This window comes from Mytilus galloprovincialis, chromosome 2 (genome assembly GCF_965363235.1).
Source record: "Mytilus galloprovincialis chromosome 2, xbMytGall1.hap1.1, whole genome shotgun sequence".
NCBI lineage: Eukaryota > Metazoa > Mollusca > Bivalvia > Mytilida > Mytilidae > Mytilus > Mytilus galloprovincialis.
In genome coordinates, this window is record NC_134839.1 from 32248804 (window position 1) to 32260860 (window position 12057).

General features: G+C 31.6%; 1 protein-coding gene across 5 annotated transcripts in view; it reads left to right on the plus strand.

The window, feature by feature from the left end:
* Positions 1-12057, plus strand: part of LOC143063385 (potassium channel subfamily T member 2-like) — a 111502-nt gene that overhangs the window by 81473 nt on the left and 17972 nt on the right. For all 5 annotated transcript variants that reach the window (XM_076235507.1, XM_076235509.1, XM_076235508.1 and 2 more), the window contains 7 exons: positions 4231-4367; positions 5101-5164; positions 5526-5634; positions 6138-6246; positions 6849-7001; positions 7281-7519; positions 8108-8375. In XM_076235507.1, the coding sequence (XP_076091622.1) occupies positions 4231-4367; positions 5101-5164; positions 5526-5634; positions 6138-6246; positions 6849-7001; positions 7281-7519; positions 8108-8375 (1079 nt within the window). The remainder of the gene's footprint in view (positions 1-4230; positions 4368-5100; positions 5165-5525; positions 5635-6137; positions 6247-6848; positions 7002-7280; positions 7520-8107; positions 8376-12057) is intronic.

Below are 12057 nucleotides of genomic sequence, written 5' to 3' on the forward strand. Positions count from 1 at the left end.
CAATTAAAAACTTTAAAATTGCAATAGTTTTATTAGCATTTAAACACAGCCAGATTTGAATACAAGTTAAGAAATTCCGGTAAAGTCAATGATATCAAACAGATGTACAATGGTATATCAAATTGGGTAATATTGCATTTCGTTTTTATTAAAGATTAAAACTACTATTTTTTGCTTCATATTTGAATCTTTACGCCAATTGCCGCTAAGAAAGTAATCAAAAATTGTTTCCTTTTATTTTTATACACTTTCGGAATTACGAATCTGAATTTTATTTTCAATTAATTTACACAATTTAATTATTGTATCTTTATTCTCATCGTGTATTCAATCTTAGTGTATTAACATCATGACAGCATATACTCTAATCCTTTCTATTTATCCTTTCCAAATAACAACATTTATACCTGTGTACGCTTGAACTCACACCTGCGGCTAAATAGCTACAAGGTAAACGAATTGACCTCAAGCCGAGAAATATACAGTGACCTTTACAAAATAATATACACACTCTGCTCACACATTAGTTGCATTGAAATGATTATCAAAACAATAACGGTAAATAGAACTGAAATATTTTCAGTTCAATATCAGTAAAAATGTTCAATAAATATTTTATGAAAAAAATCTCAACAATAATTAATTAAATTTATTCAAAAACATTTACTAGAGATAATTTTATAGGAGTTTAATTCAATCAATACAAAACGGTATATATATGCTTATTCACTTTCGTTCATTCTTATATTGTGGTTTATAACTTCGACCATTCGTCAGCTGTGCGCTTTTAATTACGTATATTGTCGATAAGCTATAAGAGTTAAACAGATTTTATTTTTTCCCAGAATTCAATAAATCGGGCTAATACGTCACGACCCACTCGAGAATTCAACCAAAAAAGTTACAAATACTTGATTTTCTCCGTTATTAGAAGGAATATAAATTTAAAACTTTGCAAATGTGTTTTTTATGTTAAGATGAACATAATTAGATGATAAGTAAAAAATCGCGGAATTTCCCTTTAAATGAAAATCTTAAATAATTCAGTTGAAAATAAAATAACTGATACATCATGTTAAAGAGTTATTCTTTAATTATTGTCAGTTAATTATGATTTTCATATCATTTTTTTTTTTTTATTTAAACAATAATCATGATCGTGACTAAAAACATAACATTACATTATAAAACTAATAGAGGGACTTGCAAGTTTAGTACACAATGAATGTCTTTGATTAATAAGTACTGTATTTCAAATAGTTTAAAAAGGAAAAATCTTTATACATGTAGTTCTTATTTTGAAGCAACCTGTATATTCCCATAAAGGACTTAAAATTGTAATACTATTTCAAAATCCGACACAAAAATGAAAATAATGAAATAGAAATGATAACTTACAAATAATTAACCACAGCCACACTGGTTTTATCAGATTTCAACAACAGCCTTTCTTCAAATAGCACAATATAGGACTTAACATTTTCCATATCCATCTACCTCCATTTATTGCATGCTTTTCATGAATTTGAATTTACAGGAAGTACATGACTGGGCATGTCATTTTGAAAAAGCTCATATGAGCAATGATGTAGGTTAGTTTTGAATGGTTAGAAGAATGGAAAAACTTTTCAAAGTACAAAACTAACATAAAACTAACATGGATGATAAAAGCTCACCTGAGGTTTGAATTGCACATGTGAGCATTATGTTAGATTTTTGTGGGCACATATGAACTACCAAACTGCACATATGAGCAACCTGATTTGCATACAATTCTTACTTGCATCTCATGTGCTTCACATGTGAAACTTATGTGCTTTTGTTAGCAATTTCTGTACGGGGAGGGACGAAAGATACCAAAGGGACAGTCAAACTCATAAATCTAAAACAAACTGACAATGCCATGGCTAAAAATGAAAAAGACAAACAAACAACAGCACACACGACACAACATAGAAAACTAAGGAATAAATTTCATAGCTGTTTTCAAGTATTGTATATCAAGGCACTGGTATTATTTTCACTTTTTAATTGAATTCAGAAAGGTTAGATTATACTGTAGTAAATTTAAGGTAAAGTTACCATACAGAGCCTTTTACAAATTGTGACTTGGATGAAGATTTGTCTCATTGGCACTTATACCACATCTTCTTATATCTATTGATATTATAAATTTCAATATTTGCACAAAAAAATTAAAATGTGCTGTAAAAACATTCCAACAACATATAGTCATTGTTTAAAATTATTCTCCTATAGTTTCAAGCTTCCACACTGTACTCTTACACCCCCAAAACTGACATGAAATTTAAATAAACTGCAAAAAGTACTTTTAAAAACAAACAAACAAACTGAAATGAGAACACTGCATGATGTCTTTTAAATGAAAATGGTACAGCGCCAATTAAAACATGAATTATATCACATTTAAACTGTAAAATATTTATTACTTTCCTGCTTAACAATTCTCAGCTGAAAAGATTCAAAGGATTTCCAACATTTGTATCATAAGATAATTTTCAAGCTGTAAAATTAATTTTAAATTATTTATTGAGCCTAATTGTTTTATGTTATTCAACTGCAAAAAATTATATTGTGGCAAATCAATTGTTTAAGCCATCATCTATTGGAATTGTGTAGACAGTATTGAATTCTTTATAAAAAAAACTAATTGCACTTACAAAAAAAACATCAAGCTGAGACTGAACAAGCAAATGCAGTAATTAATATTTAACTCATTTTTAAAACAGTTATTGGGTCTTTCCACTTTTCGTGGAAAAACTTTTTGTTTTTCTTCTTCTGATTATTTTTTTTTTTCTTTTCTTCTGCTGTTTGCCAAATTACTGTTTACAATAAGGCTCAACTTCAACCTATTTCAGTCGAAGTGTTTTGGTTAACCCTTATAGGAGTTTTCTCCCCTTATGTATTTGAAATCAGTATTTCTACACAACCATACAAGTGATTGACCTGGGACCTTGGGATTTGAATTCAATGATCTTGAAATTGAGATCAAGGTCAAAGGTCAAGGTCATGTTATAAATTTTGAATTAAACAATTAAGTCGTCTGCATAAACCTATTAATCTTATTTTTTTTTTATATATGTGCGATTTACCACATTACATCAACATGGAGTGACATTTTCTAACATCGTTTTTTAAACTTCATTCTTATTATCGAGGTGGAAAGACCTTCAATTGTTCTCTGAAGAATTGGTTTTTAATTGTATCTAGGCTTATAAAATAAATAATAAAGCTGCATGGATATTTATCTTATTTTGAGGTTACTCAGTTCACATTTTTAGAAAATATTTAAACAGGAAGCTGAAAAAGCCACTTACAGGGAAATTTCCCAATGATTTATCATGCATCCGGTTAAGAACCACAAATTCAACAACCTGTAATTATTGAAAAAAAAAATATATACAAAAACATAGGCTTCTGTGATAAACCATTCTGTTTTACACTCAAATGGTGTAGCAATTTTTTTTTTTAATTACTAGGGTAGATGGGGGATAAAAAATTAAGGAATAACAATACTGTAGTTGAAGAGTTGCCACCTTCAATTGTAGATTTGACGGTCGCAAATGCAGTTTTACTGGCGACGCGTAGCGGAGACAGTAAAACGGAGATTTGCGACCGTCAAATCAAAATTGACGGTGGCAACTCTTCAACTACACTACTGTTATTCCGATTCTAATGCATTTCAAAAAGAAATAATACGATAAAACTTGAAAGAATGTCTAAATTTGACAAATAAAAAAAAATCCGCGAAACTTCATGAATGATTTTGGCGCAAAGACGTCATGGGTAAACGTGACGTCAGACAAATGAAAACTTACAAACTGGAGGTTAATACCTTACCTGTACGCTTCAAATTAGAATAAAATAATGTTAAAACGGTGAATACGAGGTAGGTGTTGCTTTATTTTGGATTATATAGTAGTAATCGAACATTTGTTGATACAATCATTTCAAAATGGTTGTCCCTCCTTAGTTACGCCTGGTCAACTGTGGATTTGACGGCAACTTTTAGCCAATGAAAAAAAATGTTACATACAAATTGCATTAGAATTATACATTTACCATTCTTTAAATCTATGTATACATATATTTTGTACATATATAGAGAGTAATGTTTATATATATTTTGTACATATATAGAGAATAATGTTTATATATATTTTGTACATATATAGAGAGTAATGTTTATATACATTTTGTTTTTTGCAGAGCTACTTTGTTGTGTTATTATCACCTTGTGAATTAGATCCCACAATGAAGATGTTACTTCAAGTACCTATATGGTCACAGAGAGTTATATACATACAGGGGTCAGCTGTAAAAGATACAGACCTCATCAGATGCAGGTAAGTTATAGTCATATATAATCTGCAAAGGTATGTAGTAAATAACTATGACTGACCTTGACAGTGAAAGGTCATTGATAGGGTCATTAACTTTCTCAGATATGCAATTAAAGGCACTGACCTTGACAGTTGAAGGTGATGATATGGTCATATATACACAGACCTGTAGTTATAAAATACTAACCCTGACCTTCAAAGGTGGATGATATGGTGATATATATACACAGACCTGTAGTTAAAAATACTAACCCTGACCTTCAAAGTTGGATGTATATATACACAGACCTGTAGTTATAAAATACTAACCCTGACCTTCAAAGGTGGATGATATGGTGATATATATACACAGACCTGTAGTTATAAAATACTAACCCTGACCTTCAAAGGTGGATGAATAAGACATAAGCAAACATTTCTTCATAGCATATTATATCAAGACATTTGACCATCAACAAGGCCACAATTAAAAATATTTTGGTTTGCCCAAACCCTACCCTATTTTGAGTATGCAGCTTTTTTTTTGGGGTAGGTAGTGTTTTGGCAAACAAACCTATTCTTGTTTATGGCCCAATCTTAAGATTTCAATTTAAATGGCAGCACATATAAAGGAGTGAAATTAGAAAAAATATATTTATAGATAATTTATTTTTGGTTACTATGCTTGTATTTAATAATGTGTTAGAAGTCTCTGAATTTTGGTTTATTTCTAAAACGTAATATTTTTGTTTTGTAGAGTGCAGGATGCCTTAGCCTGTTTTATTCTGGCAGCCAGGAATTATGTAGATAAAGGAGCTGCAGTAAGTTATTGTTTATTAAAGTGGAATCAAACTTTATGAAAATATCAGCCACTTTTTTTCTGATTTTTACTTCCATTAGTTTAGATTGTTTACAAGATAAATTAAGTTACTTTATAAAAAAAACTAAGTTTATCAACTTGCATGGAAAGCAATGTTACCTGTTCACAACACTGCTGCAAATTGTATGGGCATTATTTAGATTTCAATATTAAAAAGAAAGAAAGAAAGGTTGCAAGCATAAAACTAAATCAATAGTCATTTTTGTGATTGGTCAGGCCAGCATATAACCTTATGTTATTGTAAACGATCAATAGATATGTGTTTATCTTAACAGTAAGTTATGCTATTGATTTTATTTCAGGATCAGCATACAATCCTCAGGTCATGGGCCATTAAAGATTTTGCCCCAGACTGCCCACAATATGTACAGATCTTCAGACCAGAAAATAAATTCCATGTTAAATTTGCAGGTTTGTAAGATAAAAGTATGAAAGACAGAATCTCAATGATATACAAAAACTAGACAATTAGATAAAACTGAGAAGGGTAATGGGAAATGTATCAAAGAGCAAAAACCAAAAGCCCCCAATAGGTTTTCAATACAACAATAAAATCCTTCCATGAAAGCATGTTTTTGCTGGCCCCTAAACAAAAATGTGTACTATTTCAGTGGTAATGGAGGCCATACTAAACTCCAAAACATATAAATGAACTAGAATTAAAATCATACAAGACTAACAAAGGGCAGAGGCTCCTGACTTGCATTTTGGGACAAGTGAAAAATGTGGTGAGGGTTAAACATGTTTTGTAAGATCTTAGATTAGATTAATTTAAACATAAACATTTTTATCTAAATTATTTCTTAGCGTGAAAATTAGAAAAAAAAATGGAAAAAAAAATTGTCTTCAATACTTGTTATGGCCAAGAATGTTGATGTTTTTGTGTATTAATAAAGAAACATTCTTTTTTTCAGAACATGTTGTGTGTGAAGATGAATTTAAATATGCTTTACTTGCCAATAATTGTTTGTGTGCAGCCACATCAACTTTAGTAACGTTACTGATACATACATCAAGAGGACAGTAAGTTACATTCAGTAATACTATGTGAGCAGTGATATTTTCCTTTGTCAAACTTAAAAAAAATAAATGTTTCAAGATGACAGTAACTTATCCCTTTGGATTATGCCATGCTTCATATCAGGTCATAATACTTATGTTTTGTTATCTATCTTTAAACCATCAATTAGATCGTTTCTTTGACAAGTGACAATCATTTTTTGATGCCCTTGTTGTCACCAGAGGGGGCATTAAATTAGTTTCTCTTTCTAAATGTTATGAAACTTGCACACAAAGCTAATACCACAAAACAGATCAGGTACAAATTTGGGTGGCATCACTTTTGTAGTTCTTGAGTTATGTCCCTTTATAAAGTTTATATGCCATACTAGCTGGGACATGGTGCTCTAATTTTTTCACTTCATCAGTTGGAAAGAAATCACAATACATCACCTGTCACTTTATTTGCAATAAGATATGCACTGTTTACAGTATTGAATAGTTTGGAATATAGGTGTTGAAACAGGGAAATTAATATAATGAGAGGGTCATATATTCCACCTTAATGAGTAGATTTGATATAACACTTTTAATCTCTGAATTTCTCATTCAAATTCTAATTGTAGAGAAGGTCAGACATCATCAGAAGAATGGCAGCAGTTATATGGTGAACGCTCAGGAAATGAAATATACAGCATTAAATTAGAGGACAGTACGAAATTCTTCAGAGAATATGAAGGAAAAAGCTTTACATATGCTTCATTCCATGCTCATAGAAGGTATGTTACAAGTTTATAGATGATTACATCCTTTATCACAAACTACATGTAAATGGAATTTTTCCATCCTTAATTTTGTTTTTAAGGGGAGATTATTATTGTTTAATGTTTAAAAAATTATAACTTCTAATGTAAAGAAATACTGGTAATTAAAATGCATATTTTTACTATACCGGTACTTGTCTCATAGATTTATCACCACTTTTGTTTGATGTTTGCCTTAATGATGTGCTCCAGTGATTACATTTGCAAAATATAATTTTTGATGCTTATTTTCAGGTTTGGTGTTAGCCTTGTAGGAGTTCAGCAGGATCTTCCAGATGCCACAATACAGCTCAATCCTGGCCCGCGTCATATCATGAAAAAATCGGATATTTGTTTTTATATGAACATTACCAAAGAAGAAAATACACAGACATTCCATGTGAACCATTCAGTGGAGGATATTTCAGCCAAAGCAGATACAATTAGTCTACCAGGTGGCACTAAACAAGCATCTAAAGTGGCATCAGTTGTTGGTAAGTGTGTTACTTATGTTCTTTTAAAGAAAGTTGGTCTCCTGATCAACTTTGATAAAAAAAAGGTTTAAGGTGTGATGCACAGCCATGTCAAACAAAAGTCTTTTTACATTTGACATTTACTACTCCTTTACCAAGAGCTCATCACTTGAGTACAATCAAAGATTGGTCCAAAGCTTGGGAGTGAGAATGATTGTCTGAGTAACTTAACTTTTCTTCCTGCTGGCCAAAACCCTTAACCACTTACTGGACTGGTTCACCAAATGGCTACAAGATGCTTTACAAACGTCAAATTAGTCCATGAATAAATTACAAATATGAAGTGAATAAGATGTAGAATGGTAACGTGAATGTGTAAAAGAGACAGCAACCCGACTAAAGAGCTTTAAACAACCCAAGACCCTTAGCTTTTTTTTTTATTATAGAATGATTCAAGTTGATAGTAAATATTTATGCATTAATCATAAACTCCATTCATTTTCATTAATTATAAGAAAAATTCAAGTTGATAGTAAGTATTTATGCATTAATTATAAACTCCCTTCATTTTCATTAATTATAAGAAAATCTGATACTTTATTGTAATAGGACCTTCCAAGGATATGAAGAAAAACCAAAGCACATCACAATCATCTCCTGCTGACCTTGCTAGAGTACCCAGTAGAAGACTTCACCTTGACCTTCCTAAAGGTTTGACCAGTCGTAACTTACAGAAACGACCCAGTATAGCCCCTGTTCCTGCCATGTTAGAAGCCAATGACATACGACTCCAACTTTGTAGTTCTGACGTAGAATCTGATGAGGAAGAAGATTTGGTGTTTGCTGATGAAGAGAAGGAGACTGATCGATTTCCAGAGTGAGTAATGTGTTATCTCCCCCTAAACATCACAACATAACATAGTTCATTTTAAAAAGTTGCTTATACATTGCTTGCTTATGAGATCCTAAAGTGTGTATACCAAATATATAAATTATATTATGAAATGAATTAAATTACTACAATTGTGCCAGGAAAGTAATGCTTGTGTATCTGCTCCTGCAAAATTCATGGCAAATACTTGCTTTAAGTTTTCTTTAATTGATTAGAGTTTGGAATGATAATTACAAAGTGCATTCACCAAACTTGATATGGTACAAAATATATTCTGATATATATAATGTTTCTAGTTTAATACCTAATTAATAAACAAACTGTAATGTCCAAGGATTTATTACTTTTCATCAAAACCAAACCATTCCTACAGTTTTCTTCTTCTTTTTTCTTTTTTTGGAAAATGACGCTTTCGGCGTCTTGTTCCAATACTGCTGACCTGAACTTCCATTACATTTCTCTGCCTTCCTCGCTTAGTTTCGTATATTTTCTTCCCCATTACATTTCTCCGCCTACCGCGCTTGGTTTCGTATTTACTATTTTACATACAAACTGGAATCTGCATGTATTATCATGTGTAGTAATCAACCGGGAACCAGTTTACATACCTCCGGTCCTTCTTATTACCGAAAAGATCGAAGTGTACCAACCAATGTAGTTAAGATACTCATAAATCTATTTTTATAACTTTATTGATTATGTGAAGTAAAACTAAAACATTGTTAAAACATTAAAAATATATAATTAATCGGGGAATACTTGATAGTCTTTTCGTTTTACAAACAACTGCCTTTTTTATAAGAAAATATAATACGTCCGTGTTGGTCCACTTTTTACTGGTTATAAGACAGATCGAAGTACCGGAAATCCATCTTTGTTTACAAAGTTACACCTGTAGAGTCTGTAACAGACTGTATCTGTATGACATGTGAATAAATTGTCGATATAGATGCTGGCTTTAATACAACGGTTTGAGAGAGTGCCGCCAATTTATTGGCGGGGCGGGAGAACAGATTTGAAGCTCTCTACGTTTGATGCGTGCACACCAGTGTCGTCATAGCTGATTCCGTGCGATCACTGTCTTACAAAGGATGAGTTTGCATAATGTACGGTGTTTTACTTAGTGGAATGTCAATAAACTCACAGTAAGAGTTATTCTTTACTTGCTTTTCCATTGTTTTCCACAATAATTGTTGCGTGGTATTCTTTGAATTTCTCTCCAGTTATGGTTCTCTTTGGATATGCTTTTTTGAGGAATTCGTCTGGTTCAATCAGCCCCTCAACTACTTTTTACATAAATACTAACTTTGGCTTCAACTCCTTGTTCGTCCTTGTCTGGAGATCTTGTTGAAGTTCCAGTTTGGCAAGCATTTTGGAGACTTATCCATCCTCTCTTGACTTGTAATCTCTGTTGATAAATTTTGCCGCTTGACATGTTTTATTTTGTTACCGGGTAGGGGTCCCATACTATGGTTCCATATTAGATAATGAGATCAATTCCTAAAGGTCTAGTTCATTATCCAATCTGACACAAATTTCAATAACTGGAATGCCACCCAAGTTGAATATTTGGTGACCCACTATAATAGCATAATTACTTGGAATTGTGTTTAATACCATGATGGTTCAAAAGCATAAACTTAAATGGAGACAGAAATTTGACATGAATGATTTTGGATTAGTGTAAATTAAAAATTAGCTTACTATGATATATGGTTAAAGAATGAATATCAAATTGAGCAGAGTTGTTATAAAATATCAATATGGCAGAGAAGTGGTTTCAAGTTTCATATAAAGGGACCTGACTGACATGAAATAAAAAATCAAAGGAGTATCCCTATTTGTCTAATCTTCAAGGTGAAATAAAACAAGTATAACAATATTATGCTATTGTATAAATCTACAGAAATAGAATTTGCTTCAAGTAACAAGAAATAACTATGTCACTATAGTAACTTATTTAATGAGTATGTGGGTAACTAGTCCTATATAAACATACTGTTACAGGCGGGCGAGTAGGGGTCGAGTGTACTTTTAATTCCGCATGATGTATTATTGATAGTGTTCCTTCACTTAGTCTTGTTTTGAATGTAGTTTGTTGACTCCAGCATAATCATATATAAAATGATGAATCCAGCGTAAAAGAATGACTTTTACTCTTGTCCAGTATGCATATATATATATATCTCAATAAATAACGCATGCAAATATCAGCAATAACACAGTATAATCATAAATTGGAACAGTAAGATGCTGGCCTTCCGAACCCCAGATGTAACTTATATATACAGATTTACAAGTCTTTATCCTATCAATCATACAAAAATGAGAGAATGAAATATACTTATTTGATTAAATTACGATATTAGAAAGTTGTCAAGGTGGTGGGGCATCGTATCTTTACATCTTTAATAATTGTATAATTTGCCAAAAACTGCTATTAGAAATTGTAAATATTGAACTGGTTCCTCATCTTTTCAAATATGAAGCCACTTCCTGTTGAAGACCTGCTTAAGCGGGAATATTTATAAAAATGGTATTTGGTTCCTAGACGTCCTTATGTAAGCTTTTAGTTTAATATTCCAAAAGATGTAACAAGATAAATATAGACTTGAAATGCTATTGCATAGCTTAAGGTAAAATAGCTTTATATCGAAATGCATCCTGTACCTAAATAGCTTGGTTGACTTTAAGGGTTGTTTTGTTTATTGCTCTGCTCTGCTTGATAGCCAGATACGATATGCCAAAGTGCTAGTGCGACGCCGTATTTATACTTGACGGTGAAATACATCCGCGACTCACAGAACTGAAAATCTACTATAACTTTGAAATACTAAGGAAAACTCTGGCTCATGTCCCAAAATGTTGTTATAAATACATAAAATCGTGAAAGTTTGCCTTTAATTCCAATAAATAAGTGACATAATAAATATAAACCTTAAAATTCCATACTCGTATCCTTATCACCTACGTTTCTATCTGACGTCATTGAAATCACAAAATAGTTCCTTAATGGCGCTTCACAAAAACGTACTTAACATAATTATATCTTATTATTAAATATCCTACACAATAAAAGGAAGGCCAGCAAGTAATTTAATCATATCTTAATAATACTTTTATGTATTATTATAACTTTATAAGGAAGTACCGTTACCCGGAAGTGACCATTCGTTGGAATGGTAACTTCCAATATACGTAAACAAGCACTCGCCACGATGGAATTTAAGGGAAAACTACCCAAAAGATGTGTCAAATAACACTGAGACTGAATGAATAGGTAACAACAAACATGTTTTACAAACCCATTATCCCCTGAAAGTGTGAATTTAATGTAGACCCGTGAAAATCGTGATCGAAGTGCCTGTTCACTGACAGTTGAATTTTACCGCTATGACAACTTGATAAGTTGATAGACGTTATGTTAAATGTTATGTTATCTGATAAAATTGGTACTAATTATAAAAATATGCAGTTTGATCTCCCCAAATTGAGTTTGCCAAAGTTGTCTTAGTGTATGAAAATCATCTAAGACCGTTATTTTGCAGGTTTTCAGATATTGATCCCAATAAAATTTAGAAATATAAAATGTGTTGTTTCTTTGAGATTATTATCAATACCCATTTATAACAATACTATCAATGTGTCACACTTCGCATTCAAAATT